The 19,782-nt window shown below is 37.2% G+C and overlaps 1 protein-coding gene across 1 annotated transcript; it reads left to right on the plus strand.

The window, feature by feature from the left end:
• The first annotated feature begins 3,044 nt into the window (after positions 1-3,044).
• LOC103924897 (chromosome unknown open reading frame, human C18orf63) lies at positions 3,045-18,132 on the plus strand. The gene is made up of 13 exons (XM_009333504.1): positions 3,045-3,178; positions 3,863-3,941; positions 5,360-5,416; positions 6,845-6,956; positions 8,173-8,214; positions 9,145-9,221; positions 10,626-10,735; positions 11,361-11,457; positions 11,558-11,643; positions 12,194-12,377; positions 13,498-14,574; positions 15,539-15,655; positions 18,076-18,132. The coding sequence occupies exons 1-13, from the start codon at positions 3,045-3,047 to the stop codon at positions 18,130-18,132; spliced, it is 2,229 nt and encodes a 742-aa protein (XP_009331779.1).
• The last annotated feature ends 1,650 nt before the right edge of the window (positions 18,133-19,782 follow it).

Genomic DNA, 19,782 nt, shown 5'->3' on the forward strand with positions numbered 1-19,782 from the left:
GCTGCCAGGTGGGCTGAGGGCTCAGGGAGCAGCGCCTTCCCCTTCTCCTGGTGATGCCCTTTCACCCACCCGCCACCCTGTTTTCCTTCAGTGTTCTTTAAGCTAAAACCTGCCTCCTTCACTCTGGTCTTAGATGTGTTTGATGGCTTTGCTTGCCTGTTGGGCCAGAATGGGACCGCCCGTCCCCTTCATGGCAGTGCCCCGCACTGCGCTACCAACGCTGGGTAATGTCCGTATGCTACTTGGGTGCCTCAACAGCAATAGGTCTGGTGTGATCACAGGCCGGGGTTTTTTTTGTGAGGTTTGTTTACAGCATAACTTCAGTGATGTAAAATTTACCCAACATGACCTGTCGAGACCCCTTTCCTCAAAGCTGGTGCTTAGGTAGTTGTTTTGTACCCTGCGTGTGTGCTGTTGGTTATCAGTGTGCAGGACAGCTTCATATTTCCTCACTGAATGCCACTGCAATCTTCAGATCCTGTCTCTAGTTCATTACAGTCAGCCTAACGGGAAAACTAGCTGCTGTCCCTCACAGCTTGGTGTCGTTCTCAGCTTTAATAAGGAGGCTCTTCATTCCATCTTCCAGGTCGTTACTGAAAATAACAAATATCGCCGCCAAGCTCTGTGATTTACCTGTCCGTTCTGACAGAAAACCAGCGATACCCATTCTCTGACTGATGTCCTGTTCAGCTTAGCAGGATCTCTGTGGTGGTTTCAAGTTCACGTGTTGTGATTGTCAGCATCTAAAGATGTAATTTCTCCCACACATGTTAAGTTCTACGTGTACAGAAGGCAGTTGGGTTTATTTCCTATGATTTAGAACTGGTAATTCTATGTTAACTGGTACTTCTCTCTTTATCCTCTCCCCTGAAGGGAGAAGCCATTTGCAAGCACTCTGTCCCATTAGCTTTTAAGATGACTGGGAAGATTTAACTTAAGCTGAATACAATGAGTGGTTCCCACAGGGGAGTTGGCTCAAACAGCCAGCGGATTACTGGAGCGTTGCAGCATGTCTTTTACAACATCTTTGCCACAAAATCCCCAGTTGGCCATTTAGGATTCTTTTAAACATTATGAAAGCTGAGGACCCAGCCTTTCTTGTCTATGTTTGCAAACCGACAAGATTTTTTTCTCATTTGTTTAAAATGGTCCTTTCCCTTAAGCTGTAGCTTTTGGAATTCTCTGATGAAGTGATAATCTTGGCTGGCATTTTAAAAAAATCTACTTTTCATGATTGCTAGAAAAAAATTGAAATGTGTTTTCCTTTAAGGGTAAGAAACAAAGAAACATGTTATTTTCTTTAAAATTACAGTTATAAAACACTGATCTTCTGATTTTTCTAGCATATGGCTGAGGTTAATCTTTTAATGTGTTACACTGTAAGCAGTGCAAAGCAAAATCAGAACAGCAAAGCAATCTTTGACATTGTTCTTCAAAAAATGTTTCCAGTTCATCATTTTTTGATCACGACTTGCAAAATTGCTTTTCAGGTGAATACCTGGTGACTTCATAAAATTTGGAAACAAAATATTTATTGCTATCTTCACTGTGCTGGTAAGACCATTTCCCAAAAGGGTTTTAGGGTTTGGAGGGGGAGAACTGTTAAAACAGCTTTTTTTTGGTGTGCCGTGTTTGTTCCTGGCTTTTCATAACAAGCAGACTTTCTACCTGCCTGTTTTTCTTTGAAACACTTTGATTGAGAAAGGTGCTGTAGGTAAAAGGTGTATTTTCTTTAAATAATGAAACGTTAGGTGTTCTTTTTTGTCATAAATATTCTAGTTCCTTTACACTGAGCCTGGCCTGTGCTGCAATATATAGGAGCGTACCAACAGGCATCCAACAGGATGGATAACAGCCATAATTTTCTATTACTCCCACTCACATGAAATTTGTTAGTATTGCATCAAAGGATCACATTCTCAGTCTGAAATTCTGGTTCTTCCAGTTCTTCTTCTTGGTGCTTTTTAGGAAGTTCCAAAAATGACCGAGTTGCAGCACACCTGCTCAGTGGTATGGCAATGAACATACATGTAGTCTGTATGCTAACTTTGCGTGAACTATCAGGTCATGTGCACATCAAGGTAATGATTGTGGCCTGAGCCCAAAACTGCCTCATACTCTTGAACACAAAATATAGTCAGTAATTTCTATTATAAGGCAAAGCTTAGGATGTGAGAGACAGCTTTGGTAGAACCACTATGTGTCTAATCACATTCCACTCCAAATACCAGCTATGTTTTCTTCATTTTTCGGTAAGTATGTAGGAGTGTACTTACTAAAAATTCCCACCAAGACAAAACGCTGTTCTTCATACACTTCTCCTTTAATGGCAGAACACATTGTCTGTGTTCATTATTAACAATACAGCTGAATGCGATTCTGGATTAGTACAGCTTTCAGTCCGATGTAAGACTGTACTCAGTTCTGCACACATTAGAATACGGTGTTCACCTGTCACTTGAGAAGAGAGATGGATTTAAGCAGGGAGCACACAAGTTCCCTGTACCACTAGGAAGGGAGCCTGGTCCTCCGAAAAAAGGAAAAGATTTCCAGTGTGCCTCTGTGTTTCTGTGGTTTTCCTTCTCTCCGACGGGCCGGCCACAGTCTTTGTATGGCTTAGTGAGGAGACTGCTGTTGAGCTCCTGGGAATTAAACTTTCTTGCCACACAGGAGGGGACCAACATCACAGAGGGATTCCTCAGCTCTTGGATCCCAGATAGATTCCAGCCCCAACATAGGCTGAGAAGAAGATGGAAAGGATGCTTTTGTCCTTGTCTTTACTCTGAACATTTTGATTCTTGTAAATAATTATTTTTTCAAGTATAATGCATTATTTATAGCAAAAGTATATTGAGCTGTCTGTTTTAGTTGACCAAATTATGTTATATTGCCTACCTAATCTTAATCAGAAGATAACTGATTATTCATTTACCTGATACCATATACTTATAAAGTTCTGTAGACAAGTATCTGCCTTATAAAAATGAATTAATTTTTTTTCTTTTAAGACCCAGGTGTCGCTTTGGGGCAATCAACAATATAACATGAATGACACCAGGCACCAGTCTCTGTTCTTTGTCAGTCTGCCAGAGCTACAAAAACTCTGTGCCACTACAGTAACACTGAGTTCTCAGATACCGGAAACTGAGACAAGGAGTACACAGATAAAGATTTGCAGGTAAAGAATTCTGAGGGTTATTATTTTCAGAAGCTGTTGGTGGTTGTTATTCAAAGATTTCATTAGCAGTACTGGAATTAACTGTAATAAAATCAGCAGAATTCTTATCAGCAACAAACAGTATAAAATTGTTCAAAACTGGTTTTTTTGGTGGGGGACTCACTGGCTATTGGGGAAAAAAACACATTTCTATTATGTTTTAAATGTCATCAGCTAAAACTAACAAGGCCACCTACTTCAAATTAATAAATAGTTAAAGTTAATCTGTTTTCACTTGCAAAGTTGAAATGCTTTAGGTACATCTTTTGAGCTGTTGTATTGCTTTATGTAGGTTGAGACTGAGTGAAAAGAATACTCGGAAAGCATAGGTACGCTTCTTAGTGTTCACCAAGAATTATGTCATTCCCTTTAATAGGAAAGGGAAGAAATGAGAAATTCTGCCAAAAGGAACACTTTTGGAGAGTTCTATTCATATGCCAAAGGCCTGTAGTCTTTGTCTTAGACCACTGTGAGTGGGTTAAGAGCAAGTAACTTGGACTAGTCCAATATATTATACTGAACCACTGGAAACCCATTAAAAATGGAATGCATTATGTTTGCAGAAGGTGAGGAAAATAAATTTAAGCTGAGAAAATCAAGTACAGAAAATTATTTTTGAATTTTTTTCTAACTTTTTTTTTATAGACAGTTATTATTCCTGCATCAAGACATCCTTTCTGCACCTGTTATTGGAACACTAAATCAAATCTCAGTCGTAATGGCGGTCAGTATCACTGTGTAAATAAGTATATGTAGTTACATACTGTTGCAGATGAGCAGAATGCACCTCACTCAACAGAGAGAAGCAACAATATGTTTTGTTGAGGTAAAATAATAATTTGGCAGAGTTCAATAAGTTTGATGGAATTTAACAAGGTTTTAAGAGTGATTTGACAAGGTTTAATAAGTTCGATGGCAAGGTTCACCTTATTAATTACTGCATGGAAGAAACGTAGAAAGGAAAATTGAGTTAGAATGACTCATACAGAGACCAGAGGCGTGAATAGTAGAGAGGACCCTCCTGTTGAGTCACGAGGTTCAGAGTGGACCCCCTTGCTTTCTAAACTCCTTTTTGGAGCCTAGGTGCGGCTGGATCCAATTGTAGTCTCAGACTTGGTCAAGAATTCATGTCTAATGGAATTATCCATACAATGTTTATAATATCTGAGTAGCTACATGGATTAGTAATGCTTTATAGTATTAATTCAGCATGCTATCAGTCACTTACCGAGGACCTGTAGCGGGTAAGGGATCTCTCTGCCTTGGGTAAGGAAAGATCTCTTAGTCTCAGGTAAGGGATCTCTAATCTTGTGAGGCATCCCTGCTCAAGGGGAGAGTCACCTGGAGTGCAAGCCAGCTGCCTATCAGGGAGAGCTCAAATTGGGCCCATCCTGATTTTAATGTTTATAGGGTGAAGTAGTTGGCTGCTAGTTAATAGTATAGACAAGACAGATGTCTTCGGTTTAGCTCTGGTATCTTGTTGTGTACTTTGGTTATTTTGTACTTTCGGATTTCAAAACCACCTTTCGAAATATTTTTCAAGACACCTTCACTCGCTTGTACGTGAGCCAGGGGCTTTCCAGCTCACACGTTCACCCCAAGGACATGAGGCCTGTTGCTTCTTGGTCAGCCGGAATGAAAGTACGGCTAAAAGTCAAGTGTATCCGTCACACATACACGCATGTTTCTCTAAGAAGTGTTTTGTTTGAGGATCAAGGATAAGTAAAATTATGTCATTTAAGCTTTTGTATTTGTGTATTAGTAATGTAGATGATGGCTTATATCGTCTACTCTTGACGAAATGGCCTTTTCGGATGGTGAACCTTTTGTGGAACAGAACGGATTCAGTTCGTAAGATGCCACCCAATGCATCATGAGAGTAGCAGGGGAAGAGTTCTGCGATTTTGTTTTGAGCAGTCTTTTCCTTGCTTGTTAATGTATCTTTAGCTGGAAATGAGATTACACTCTGACAAATACCTGAACTAATTTTAGTTCCCATTCTCCTTTAAAATACAGGAAACAGTGTTTGCTTTCACTATTCCTTAGCATGTTTTTCTTAGGCAAAGTCACTGATGGACCTCAATTTAATTCATGATTTGCTAAATTTCAGACACTTGATTTTTTTTTTTTTTTCATTTTTAGATATCGTTTTACAAATCAGGAATATGCCAAGCCTACGTAGAGAAACAAGGAGCTACCGTAAGTGCTGAAAGATGTCACAGTTCTTAAGATTGTTATGCTTGTCTGCAATTGCTGCTGCAAGAGATGAGTATTTTCCATAGGGCATGCAATTTGCAGTACAGAAGCCAAGTTTCAGGGTAAAAAAGTCTGTCTTATAGACAAAATGTCTCTTACAAATGTGGGTATAGTAAGTATACTTTGTCAGAGTCAAAGGTTTTAAGCAGTTCCTGAGCAATTTCACTAGCTTTCTCTGCTGCAGTGGGATTCTGATCCTGTTCAGGGGCGTTGGGGTTCGACCTCGAGGCAACGACAGACCTGCCCTTAGGGCCAAAGACCTGCAGCTCCCCTGCTGGTGTCACCCCTTCTGCGTGTGCCCTATAGGTTCCACGGGTCGGGCTGTGCAGACGTCTGAACTATCTCCCCGTGCACATTTTGGGTTTATCCAGCCTGTATAGGATAGTCTCAGAGAAACAAAACAAAAGCATAGAGAAGAGATGGAACCCATGAGCTTAACAGCTGATATATTTTTAGACCATTATGCTTTACTGTCTTATAGTATGCGATGTTTGTGGGTTTTATGAATGTATGTGTGGACGCACTAAAATTGCTGAGTCAAAAGACTGATTGTAAGCAAAGCCAGTAGCTCTCACGATTCATTTGCACAGCCAGCTGGGTTTATTTTCCTTTGTTCCAAGAAGTGTAAATGCATATCTGGATTAGTAAGACGTATACGGTGCAAATATGCTTACCTTAGAAAATTGCTTTATGTTGGTATGCGTAACTGACCTATCATCGTTAGATTTTCCAACACCAGCAGATTAGTGGTGCAAAGTATATTTAATAACCATGAGCTGCAAGCAGATCCTCGCAGGATCTCATTAGAAACATCCTCTTGGAGGTGTATTAGTTAACTCTTTTTAACCCATTGTTATTAGTTTCTTTTTCTTGACTAATGCTAACTGTCAACAGAAAGCTATGCGGGACAGGCAAGCAGTCAGGCAGGTAGTACTGCTGGGTGAACAAAGCTACATTTATCTATTGTTCTTGTGATTCCAAGAAAATGTCTCTGGTCTTGAGTTTAACAGCAGAGTTAATATATGCAAATTTTGCATCTTGTGCCTATTGTCTGGAAAGAGATGCATATCTAGTAAAGTACTCCATATAGTTAAATAAATCTTTTCCTCAAGTCTATTATCAGCCTGTGAAAACATTAAATGAATTGTAGTGCACCTTCCTTTGATGATGCATGATATCTAAATGCCTACCTCAAATATTGTGCTAACTTCTTGTAGCTAAGTAGATGAAAAGTAAAGATGTGTAACATATACTAGGATTTGGCTCCAAGATGCATTAGCAGTATCTTTGATTAAATTTTGACTGAAGCCTTTAAAAAAAATCTGTTAAATTATTAATAATATATTTTTCTTTTCTCACTGGTGTTATTAGCTGGAAGCACCGCAAACAGTTAGTCCAGCCATTCTCCAAACCTGTCTCTCCTACACACTTACAGCCAGACTTGCACCCAGATGGAACAAGGCTGGTCATCTCTTGGTGCAAGGTATTTGACTCACCTGGGTCAGGGATCAAGCATTTAGTTTTCAGTTCTTTATTGTTGCATTTATTTTCCATAATTTTATTTCCATCATTATTTCATTCATTATATTCAATTATTTCATTAATTTATCCTATGATTTTTTCTTTGATTGCATTTTTATTGTTCCTTTATCCAAGTTAACAATAATTATTGATTCAAATTAACAATCTGAATGTACGTATCATTCACTTTTTCATCTTCCTCCTCATCTTTGTAACAGATCAAATAATTATTTCAACTGAACACAACATGCCAGATCAATAATTTCCAAACCAAATACAGTTTGACAGTAAATGTCTTCTAAAAATTGGGCCTGTTTTTCAGGTTCGTGCTTTCATCAGTGGCGCTTCTGCACATGGTTTGCATGCTCTTCTAATACAGAAGTGTTTTTCTGTCAGACCACCTCCTCCTACCAAGCTCTGTCTTTTTAGATGGTAGTTCCTTTGCCTGACATCTCTCTACTAACTCCTGTGTAGGGCAAAAGTGAATTACCACAGTATGGAAAAACAGATGTGTTTCAGATACTGTGGTGTGCTCTTCTTGAGCTGAGCGATTGTATAAATCATTCCAAATATACATTGAGAAAAGTGTATATGTTATTGTCTTATTTCCAGTCACAATATTAACTATCTTGTTTTCAATATCTTCAAAATGTGTAGCGGTCTGAATGAAATCAACTTACTCAGGAATAGCAGCTAGATGTAGAGGGCCAGATGGTAGGTGATGTAAAATTGGTTTCAGTGAAAGACATTGACTAACAGCAATGTGACCCTGGTACCTGCAGCTTGTCTAATCAGCTAAGTTGCTAAAGCTGGGCAAAACTGGTGATGGATGGCAAAATACGTAGTAATACTATACAGATTTGCTTTTGAACCTGAGAAATATATTAACTGTTAGTCAATTAAAAATAGTTCTATGTATAAATTCCTTACTGGGAGGAAAAAAATTATATATAAATTGCTGTCCACTAATATACTTTCATATCTCTCTCTTTTTTGTATAAGATGTTAACGAATCAGTGAAAAGTTAATTGATACAGGGTTTTTTCTCTCCTTAAAAAGAACAAACCTTTCAGCATTCATGACACACAAACGAAACTGTGTGATTTCTCCTTTTGTTTTGCATAAAGACATTGGGCACATGGTTTAGAAAATAATGTCTATCTATTTTATTTATTAAGGAAAAGATTTTTTGTCTCAGTCAGGAAAGCAAAATGCTGTTGGTAAGTACAGTATTCTGTTCATGGTAAACTTGTGAAAGCAAGTTTTTCATTCTGAAATAACCTCAGTCACAATACACTTGATGGCAGATGATATTCTGTATGCAATAGTTGTCAGCTCAACTGCACCTTTGAAAAATTGCTCACAAAAAAGGTAATTTTTCTATTAATCTACAGCCATAGATTGAAATTTACCATTTAAAAGTTACAATTATTACAATTAAATGCACTTGCCTCAAATTAGGAGTCTTGCAAGTGATGTGAAAGTTCCATAATAATAGATAGGAAAACAAGCTAAAGTGACTGTCCTATATGTACTACGTTTGCTGTTCACAAAAGTTAAGTCACAAGCATGCTGCTTAGCTATTGCAAAAATTACAAAGTGATATTTTTATTCCAGTATAAAAGTTGAAGATTACATTTGGGGATATTGAAGCCTAAATTTGTAATGGGGACAAATGTTGAGAACATAATACATTCAGTTCCTGTGTTAGAGCTTGCTCAGAGCTGGGTGGATGTTCTGGAGATGTGTCAATAAATGCTTGCCTTGCTCGTGTAGTCTTTCCTATTGACCACTTCTGGATGCATAATACTGAGCTAGATGTCTCAGTACAGCCAATGGTTATAATAACTACATTTGCTTTGAAAATGGGTGTTTGTGTATCAAGGATATGAGTATCAAGCATCCAGTTGCATGGACAGCCATGAGTTCCTAGGGAGGTGTACTGTGTAGACGGCAATTCATTATTATTTTAATTTTTCACAGTTAAAATGAAATTAATTTTAATTTCCATGCTGAGGAAGTCTAGCCTTTTGATTTTCCAACGCAGCATTTTGACTAACAACTACTTTAAATAAACATTTGGTTTAGCTTTCTGTCTAACAGATGAACTGTAGTTCAAAACAGGGCTTTGTGCTTTGTTTTTATGTTAGTTATAGACCTCAATGTATCAGAGAGACAGCTTTGCATCAGTGTGGAGGCTTGCTCAATTCGGTTGCCACCCCCTGAGGTATAAACCAGTTATATTTTCTATGACTGTATTTGTCTTGGTAATCTTTATCTTCTTTTCTGTTAGGTGACTCGCAATTAGCATGGTGGGGGTAGAAGTGCTTATTTCTGCTTGTATTAAGAGAGCAATCATGTTCATTGACTATCTGCATCTGCTCTAAGTGCATAACATCCGTATTCTATCTGTATTGATGCATTCTAGCAAGCATTGTAAAATTGAGATTCTAGACTAGTTAAGAGATCTTTCAAAAATGCTAACAGATTATAGTATTGAAGTGTCTTTATGATTCTGAATTTCCTTCTAGCAGTGTTTTCTAGAAGGCATTCACTGTCTCACTGTAATACATAGACGGTTTTGAGTAACATCTTAAAAGTGAGGCTACAGTTAAGTTGTCAACACTATGTTTGAAGTCCCTGTAAGTAATTATTCTGGAATCTGCTTCATTTTCTATGCAGCTTCCAAAATCTGGGAGCAGCCTGGATTATGCTGCATGAAAGCATAATTAATAAATTGTTTAAGAAATCATGGTTGAGGTTGAAAAGTTACCATCCTTTCTGACAGTCATGTCACTTCTGTTGAATATGTCCATACATACAGGGGCATATTTGTCAGGCTCACTGGTTTCTTCCAAAATAAGTATTTCTGATCCAAACTCTTCTTTCCTAGAATAGAATAATAGGATTTCTTCTGTGACCTACTTGGACAGCATAAACATTAAAGCTATCTTTAGGAATCCAATTCCAAAATGACACAAAGCAATGATGGAAGCAATCATGATGTGGCTTCATCATCAGTTTGATCATTTTAATACTTTTCTGAAACAGAAATGGCCAGATTTTCTTGTCAGTGAATAAATACAAAGCCTGCTAGACCATAGAGAGAGAAAACGTTTCTCAAATCTCAGTGTTTGATTGGCCCCTGCAGTCAAATATTTCCACATTGTGAAAATGTGTGGTGTTTTTTGACTTCTCACAGGGTGAAACTATGTGTCCCATTAATTTTGTTGCTTGGATCTTTGCACTTGATTAGGCAAGGTGGCATATGCGGTTACTAGACTGTCAAACACAGGTTTCTGATTTGAATTTTAAAAAATATGCATGGAAGTGAGACAGTTTGAGAAATTCCTTCTGTACTCTTCCTTATTAAAACAAAGCTTAAATCTCACTGATTTAAATAACCTTTAAACCTTGTACTTGCATAACTTTTGGAAGTGTAGGCTCTAACATAAGATAGTGTGCAATTTGATAATGGGAATATCTTCTGAAATAAGCAGTCTGTGAGAGCTCATAAGAGAATAATGATGTATAAGCTTCAGTGTATTGTGATACACAATTATTTTTGAAAATTTTGATTTTGTACTGCTGTAGAAATATTTGCAAATAACTTCTTTTTTTCTGTTTTAAGCTGGGAGATTTTGATATTTCAGCAAACACATTAAAGCTGTTTGACAGCAGTGAAAATACAGTTATTCACCAACATTCCATATTAAGTAACTGGTGCTATGTTTTGCCAAGGTAGGAGTCTGTTTACATTTCAGTAGAAACAAACATTTCCTGGAATGTTTGCCATACAAATTGTGAATATGATACTAGTGATAAGAACACTTCTGGTTTACAGCCTGTTTTACATTAAGGAATCTTTCTTTTTTACTTTTATTGTCTCAATGTTATGGAAAATGAGAAAAATTAATCAGTGAATCATAAATTACACATTTAAATATTATTTCAATTCTAGTAATCTCTCTGCTTCTTCTGTGATATGCAAGAGCATTAATTTTTCTCAAATATAATTTTAGCAGAAAGTGTTGATTTAAAGAAAAAACATATTTCCACCTTTGCCACAAAATACCTGTATTTTCACCTATGATTTTCATCATAAAAATATGAGAAGTAATGATATATTTGCTTTTGTTCTACATTCACTGCTAGTGAGTATTACAGACAAGAGAAATCAGACTCGTAGGTGCCAAGTGTCATAAACATATGAGCTAAAGGTATTAGTCCTCAAAACATAAAAATAATTCATAAATACTTTCAATGCCAAAAATAAGATTTACTTTTTTTTTCCCAAAAGTCTGGTATATTTTCAGTTGAGTTTTATGACATACTTTCTAAGCATCCCTTCTTTACCTATGCACAGCATGAAAATGGGTCAGATCATAAACATCAGCCACATAATTCCTCCAGAATCTCCTTTCCGTTCACATAAAGAATTTCGGATGCACTGGAAGAATCTGGTAAGAAACAATATACACTGCTTTCGTTTTTCCCTCCCTTTTTTGTGCCTATTGAATTTGTATTTTTAATACACGTTTGTGGTTTGGTTTTTTTTTGAAGTATGGATATATTCTTCCAGATGATCTTGAAGAGACAAAAATATACTTCAGTGTTTACTTCAAGCCAATAGGGGAAAGGTTCTTTACGTATCCTTTCAGAATATTTTTGTTACATTTCCTCTACTACACTTCTATCGAAGATGTAAATTTTCATTTTTGATTGTGCCACATTTTCTTCTTGCATAATTTCATAGAAATCAGTGGAGAATTGTTTCACTAGACAAATTGGAACAAAATATTTAGTCAAGTCTCTTTGTCCTAGTGCTGAATAATAGTAAGTTAAATAGATCAGTTTGCTTCACAGCTTCTGTAAACATGATAATACCACTCTAAATGGTGATGTAAAAGGAAGAGTTGAGTTCCTGTAAAAATATGGCCAACAAAGATTTGTTTTAGAGAGAATTTTCTTGCTAGGAAAGACTAGACTAAGGATTATTTATACTGAGTAATCTTTACTGTGGTAGATTAGTATGTTATAATCATGTTGAAGTCCTGTAACTTCATAAGCTTCAGTCCCTTAGTGCTTTTTGTTCACCTTTTTTCAAAAGGCTTTAGACATGTTCACGCTCAACGAAGGATGGTTCATAATTATTGAAACGTAAAGAAACTTGTTATGTGTCCCTGAACACTTACTCAGGTACCCTTTAAGTTGCATTCGAAGCCAGCCAGTGCAGTATTTCCCTAGAACAGATTCAGAAAGTGTGTTGAACTCTTTTCTTTCTGACATGAAGTGTAATCTTTCACACCTATGTGGATTTCCAGTAAAGATGACAAGTAAAGCACTTTATGCTACACAGGAACTCTCCAGGGCTCCGGTGCGTGTAAGGTTTTTTTATAAACATATTAATGACATGTACTTTGTTCATGGTATGAAGTGGTCTTTATCGTATTCGGAACACAGTAAGAGCGTAAAACTATGCTTTTCACAACAAACAACTATCAATCATGTAGCTTTTAATTAAATGTGTAATTAAATATTATATTGCTATTTGCCATTGTTATGTCGTTGTTCACATCACAAATACATTGAAGAATTGGACAGTGTTAATTAGTTGCTATCAATATTTGCAGTTCTATAGACCTTATTTTACAGTTGGATATCCAGAAATTTCTCACACTTCTTCCATAATAACAACAACAACAATTATTATAATAATAATTATTATTGTTATTATTACTACTATTATTGCAATTTATTTAAAAAAAACAAACCAAGAAAAATATAAAGTTCTGTGGACTTATGCATTTAAAAACACTCAAGCTGTAAGATTTACTCCATGACTGGTGATGGAAAGGAGGCAAGCAATCAAAACTCCTTTAATTTGAGGTTGTGACAAAGACTGAGACTCAAATTTCTTTGGTAGTAGTGTGTGAAAGAAGAAATGAAGTAATTAATTCTGAACAAAGAATAGTGACAGAAATTGCAGAGATTCTAAAATACTATAATCCTCTTTCGGAAAGCAGTTCCTGTTTATGTCTCTTCAGTGATCAAGGCTAGAATGGCTCCTCTTTGTCATCTGCAGTTTTTATAGACATCCAAACTGTCTTTTGCTCAGAATACAGATGCCCTCAGAAGTCTTAAGAGACGAGGAGCCCTGTCAGTCAAACTCTCTGCAGACCCCCTCAAAAGGGCTAGGCATTACCCTATTGGAAAGGACTAAACCAAGATAATGACTGTAATTTAAGTCTTTCCTTCTGAGAAATACGATATTCCAGCATAGTTTATAAACAAAGAACTGGGGGGAGGAAAAAACAAACCTTCATTTATGGTGACAACAAAATATTGTGTAAAAATATCGTTCATTCTAATTCAAAACAGGAAAATGTATGGTTATATATTGTAATGTATATTAGGTAGATATCATATAGTGATGCATTAAGTGGCACTATCAGATTTTTAAATCCAGTTCATTCAGCTTAGCAACTCTTGTTGTATTGCAGGAAATAAAATCTAAGCGTATGAAATTGGCTGATGAGGTGGTTTGTGAAGTCTCTCTAACACAGACTCCTCCAAGAAAACAGACTTTGCCTAGAATTTCTTCACCGTGCAGTATGGAAAACAGCCACTGGATGGAGCTTTTGATCAAAGAGCCAGAAACGCAGACTTTTTCGAGTAGCAGTAAGGGTACAGCAAAGGTTCGCTTTGAAGCAACAGAGAAATCAGTGGATAATAGGCAAATATCAGGAGTACCAGAGTTACCAGCTGTGAAATCTTTAGGAATCCCTATAAATTCAGCCTTTGAACTCCCCCCCCGCCAAATCAGCAAAATTATACCAATTTTCAAAGGAAAGTTGATGCAAATGAATGGAAAGACCACAACTCAAATGGATGGGACGAAAAGAGAAAATGCTGAAAGACTTTCACCAATAAAAATTATGGGTGTTTCATCTTCTGTGCTGACTGTGTGTAAGTCCAGCATAACTCAGGGTTACAAACCCGTTCAAAATATGTCAGTCAAAAATCCTACTCATAGCAGCGTACTTCAGGTAATGAACGTGAAAACATATGCAAAACATGGTATACCTGTATTTCGATGGAAAACAGAGTCTGGTGGACAAATGACTAATTCTGATTTTTCTGATAACTCGGCTTCAAGGGGGAATTCAAGTGAAGTCAATCACAAAAAGGCAAATTCCCCTTCCTTTCTTAAGAATGTTGGGTCAGTGCTTCAGAAATTGAACAGCAACCTGAGTCTGAATACATATGCATCTCCTACGTCCAGTGCAAGAAAGGGAAAAAAGTTTGCAAGTCAAAATACCGCGCAAGTTCTTGAGAAACAACACCAGCCAAGGAAAGTACATTTGCAGATTTGTAAATTAGACAATGAAATGACAAATTCTGGTTTATCACAGCAACAAACAAAGAGCGCAAATGAAGGAGCAGGGTTAAATGTTCATGAATCTGTCTTAAATGATGCAGTGTGCATCGCCAGAAATGAAGAAAATAAAGCAGTATGCCATTCTAAGGACTATATCACTAAGACAGCTGGTCATCATTCCAAATCTAACTTTGAACAGGTACGGTGAATAACGGAGCTCGTTCTCACTGGTTCTCACAAATTCAACTGTTCTGAAACAACGTTAAGCAATAAAGAGCATGGCTTTCATCATGTTCTACCATCATTCTCAATAGACTTTTTCCAAAATTTCTACCATATAAGTTACTGTTTTCAGCCACTGCTGCTTTTTTTCTGAAAGGGAAGATGATTTACTGTGTTGTCTGAGATACACACTTCTTTTATTTGGGACTTTTAAGGTGGGATAATTAGTTTTCCTTTCTTTAAGACAGTTTATCAAGATTTGTGTGAGGTTAACATGGTGAAATTTTCAGTGTTCAGTCTGTCTTCATATGAAACCATATTCATGGAAGGAATCTCAGACCTCATCAGTTGTGTAGTGATGACGGCAGTGTGTGTAAGTCATTGTGCTGTTAGACAAACATGGAAGTTTTGCAAATACAAGTTTAATTACATTTTCACTAAAAGCACAAGTTGCAACAGGAAAAATTCCTACTGGGCATAAGGAAAAAAAATCTTCAGTGTGAGGGTGGTTAAGTACTGGAACAAGTTGCACAGAGAGGTTGTAGAGTTGTTATCCTTTCAGATTCTCAAAACTTGATTGGATGGGGCCCAAAGCAATGTGATCTAACTTTGTAGTTAGCTCTCTTTTGGGTAAAAGTTATGATTAGATGACTGCTAGAGGTACTTTACAATCTGAATTTTCTACGATTTTGTCTGCATTTCAATAAAATAAATAGCTGAGCTGATTTCAGTGCAATTTTTATGAGGATGATATCCCACAGATTGGGCCCATGGATGAAATGTGTTGTGCTTATCACTTTTTTCACCTATAAAATGTAATTTGGTATGTTATTTCAACTTTGTGTTATGAAGGCACCTTTTGAAAAAGTAGGTTATTTTAACAAGTAGAAAAATACTGGGTTTTTTTTTGCTAATGAAGGTATAAACTTCTATACTTTAAGATGATTACAAGGAACAAGTACCTGACCTGTGAAACACTGACCTCAAAACCGACTTCCTCAATCAAGGAGAGCATCACGGAAGCATCTGTAAAGAAAGGTTGTGCCAGAAGAAGACAGGTAAAAAACCCACACACATACACCCCTTAATCCAGTCTACAGGGACCTGAATTAAGAGGTAAAAAGGAAAATTTAAGTTTTTTCATTTTAGCATGTTCCAGTTAAAATGGGGAAACCAAGAAATCTTATTGAGCCTGCTCTGGATAAAATTAACCTTAACCAGGATAAAATTAACCTTAACCATTGGTTATGTTACTGTTACTTCAAGCGTGCATTTTGTCTCCTGCAAAAGATACTACTAAAATGAAAGCATTTAATGATGTCCCTTAATGTAAATATGTTTCTGAAGCAGATTTTCTGATTCCACATAAAACAGTTTTATCCTGCCCAATATAACTATGGGCATTCTCATTGGTGCTGTAAGTATCTCAAATTAAGTGCTTAAATTCAGCACGTTCTGTAGAAATGAGTTCCAAAAGGCTATTTGTAATTCATTCTGGGTTTTTAAAAGTTATATTCTCTTAATTATTTGATATATTTAAGTTGTTATTGTATTACTAGATGAGGTCAGCAGCAGCAATTAGGTTCCTAATATGAATTTTTTTTTTTAATACTTTTTCCTCTGGATGCTGCTCTAATGATAATAGTGTGTACTTTGAAATCCCTCTTCAGAATATTTTTTGATTATTATTATATATTGCTTTTACCTACCACTGGGCTACACTTCTGTTCCTAAATATCAGTTCTTTAAAACTCAGTTGTATCTTCCACCTCCTTCTCCTTACAACCACATTCGCTATGTTTTTACTACCTACAAATTAAGCCCATTAGAAGGAACAGGTCCCAAGTCTCCAATGCTCAGTAGAATTGTATTTTCTTACATAGATTTGTATGTATTATTTCTGCTAATAGCCAACTGAAAATACTGTGCAATAACTCTACAAAATAAGCCAGGACGAAAAGTTGCACGCACTTAGCTCCCTTTTCACCCAGGTTCCCTTGCCTTTTGTATTTCATTTCAAGCGTGACCATTTGAGGTCTCATTACCCATGCTTGATCTGAAGTGCCTTTGCCTAGTCGCATGTTGCAATATATAAACTTACCTTGTTACCATACTCATGAACTGTTGATTGAGAACTTAAGAGTATGTATCCATAATTCAGATTCTTCCGCTTAATTTGCATTTGTTAACATTAAATTGTATCTGTCATCTCTTTGTTTTGTTATGCTTTTAAAGCCAAATACAAGACCATTCTGTAGCTTTTAACGGTAATTAAAAGAGCACAGTCTGTGCTATCCATGCAGTTCAGAAAGGGCCAGCAGAGCGGCCTCAGGGGCCTGCTGCAGGAACACACTCGTACCCTAGAGCTCAGGCTGCAGCAGGGAAGAGAGGAGTTGGTGTGGGAAACGCCAGCCCAGCTGCTCTGAGCTGGCCCCCTCCACCTGCAGCTGGGAATGGCCCTTCCACAGGGCCACAACTGAGTCACTAGTTACAGGCCCAGCAATGCGATGCTACAGCAGTAGAGTCAGGAGTCAGTCTCGCAAAGAAGAAAAGAAAAACCGCAACTAAAAATAACTGTGGTTATAAGAATAACGACCCCAGGGGTCTGAGTACTGAAGGGAGACTTCCACCGTAATACGAATTAAGTGCTGAAGTCCTTTGCCTGCCACTGGGAATGACTCAGCCACACTAGGGCTTGCGAGCATGGAGTTAGCTCTACAGCTTGGGCAGACTGGACAAGCAGAGAGCTTGTAGCTGGTCTGGCAGCACTGCTGGGATGGGGAAGGGGCACTGTCCTGTCCTAGTCACGAGCCACAAGTGCTCCATGCCATTCCTCTCTCTCCAGGCAGGCTGAGAGTAGCACGGGTACCAGCCTGAGCCCTGCAAGCTACTTTTGGGAAGTGGCAGGAGACAGCAAGTTCTCTCTGTCTGCCTGCCACGCTGCCAGTGCAGCACTGCCACTGCTGGAGCCAAGTGAGGTGGATGCACAGCTCCAGGGAAGCTTCAGCTGGAGTCTCAGGAATAGGAGAGGGATTGGGCTATTAACTGGGGTAGGGATGGACTCTCCAATGCTCATTAGTCTGATTCCTCCTCTCTCCAGACTAAAATACAATGGTGCTGACTTGGGACACTGCTAAACACTTCTCTGAAGAGTAAGCCTTTGTCATTATCTCAAGTTTGGACACCAAAAATGATCAGTTGGTTTTGAAGGTCTTGGCTGCCAGCATGTAAAAGGGTATTTTCAAAATAGCTCTGGTTTTAATTATTTACACGCTGTACATAAAAACATACTGTAAATTATATTTACGTTGGAAAATAGAAACTTTTATTAATTACTTCTCATATCATTCAACTCGGCATTTCACTCAGAAACAACTTTTTAGTTGAGCTGTTATCTTAGAATTACTGCTTTGTTTGCTTTACTGTTTTTTGCCTTTTTGTTTGTTTGCTTGCTTGTTTCTTTGTTTTTTGTTAACAGAAAGAAGAAGGTTATTCGAAGTTAAAGAAAGCCAAAAGAAGTAAGCCTTCTATTTAGGATGTTCTGGAGTACTGAAAGAAAACACTGGGTACGCTCATTACAAATTTTAAATATTTTTCTTTATTAAAATAGCATCACATAATTATAATACTTCCTAGTCTTTTGGATCATGATAATGATATCAGCTGTCTCCAAAGGAATCACTTTACTACACAAATGGCTTCTAGAGTAAAAAAAGAGGTAACAGAAGCTAAGATTCTTGGTTTTATTGGACACTAGCAAATAACGCTTTGCTTTTTTGGTGAAACAAGCAACGTTAAATGCAAAGGCACCTTGTACTTAGTAGAACTTAGAATTTGGCTTAAATTTGTATTTTGATTGGCTCATTTTCTTTCAGACTAAAATAAACCTGGGGTTTGTGCTGCTGAGTTTCATTTGAATCTGAGCTGAAGTTAAAACCATAAACCATTAAAGTGAAGCTATGTACATTATTTAATATCATTCCATGAAATGGGGTGGCTAAGTGCTTTTGTGGTGCTAAGATCTAATCCAAAGACAAAATGGTCTGTCATACAAAATGAATAAATTTAGTTTTGTGGCCAGATATTTCAACCCCCATCGTGGGTGGCTGTTGATAATAATCTTGCAGGGTAGAACAAGCTTTTCCTGTGAATATTCCTTTGAATACTTAGGATACATATAGCATATGAAACTCACCAGTTTTATCGACTTAATGCCTATCACAAGTTATCAGTAGTAAAACATGCAGGAAGGAGTAGCCTATACAGTTAACTGTTTCAGAGATAAATAGAAGTATATTTATTCAAAAGAAAATATTGATGTAAGCAAGATGGTCACACAGACACAACAGCACAAAAACGTAATTATAGGAAACAAATAGAAAAACATAGCAGTAAAGAAGCAAAATATAAACTGTGCATCTTTTAATCTGGCTTTTGGCTTCATCGTAAGTGATAACAAGTAGCCAAATGTACATTTTGTCTCAGAGATGCACTTTATGTCCTTCCTTTCTTTGCATGGATAAATTTCCTCCAGTCAACATATACACCAGTTGTCTGCTTTCCCTGAAGAAAGTCCGTTGTATGGATGGAAGCTTTCCATATGGGGCCTTCCTACTTCAGTATTCAGCATATCCTGTTCGTGGGTCTAGTGTTTCATCTCTCCTGCTTCAAGCCGGGCAGTTCAGGCATGGTTCTTCTTCAGAGGTGATCCATTTTAGCGATTCAGCATAGATATCTGTAGGTCCAAAGTCTGTGACTTTCACTGAACAGAACAGGTGAACAGAAATGGTGTCTCTGAGAAGGGTCAGAACTTTACTTTTTTTACTTAAATAAAAAAAAAATAATTTTTTTTCTTATTTATGAGTTAAATGCCACAGGAGGAAGTTGATCGTGGTAGGCAATACTTAAACCCTGGAGAGGAAACAGTGTCTTCCATAAAGTGTTTAAAATAGGATTTCTAAGAATCCCATTGGTATGGGTTCTTCATTGGTTTTGGTGATTTAAAAAGAAAACTAGAGCTAAAATAACTTCTGCTATTGGATCAAAATTGCCTACGATTTTGATTCTGAAAAGCTTTGCTCTGAATTTCTTTATTATTTATTACTACACGTGCATTGAGAGTGCATGTTTTCATTTGAACGCTTGAGAATTACTTGTAAGTCTTCAAATTTACTGTGTAGCAAGA

This window comes from Pygoscelis adeliae, unplaced genomic scaffold (genome assembly GCF_000699105.1).
Source record: "Pygoscelis adeliae isolate BGI_AS28 unplaced genomic scaffold, ASM69910v1 Scaffold140, whole genome shotgun sequence".
Classification (NCBI taxonomy): Eukaryota; Metazoa; Chordata; class Aves; order Sphenisciformes; family Spheniscidae; genus Pygoscelis; species Pygoscelis adeliae.

What these genes read in the sequence shown, in the direction of transcription:
- LOC103924897 (XM_009333504.1), top strand. Translation starts at nt 3,045, where the DNA reads ATGAATGACACCAGGCACCAGTCTCTGTTCTTTGTCAGTCTGCCAGAG. An exon ending in AAATCTCAGTCGTAATGGCG is followed by an intron (nt 3,942 to 5,359) that starts GTCAGTATCACT and finishes TTTCATTTTTAG; the next exon opens with ATATCGTTTTACAAATCAGG. An exon ending in ATAGGGGAAAGGTTCTTTAC is followed by an intron (nt 11,644 to 12,193) that starts GTATCCTTTCAG and finishes ACACTTACTCAG; the next exon opens with GTACCCTTTAAGTTGCATTC.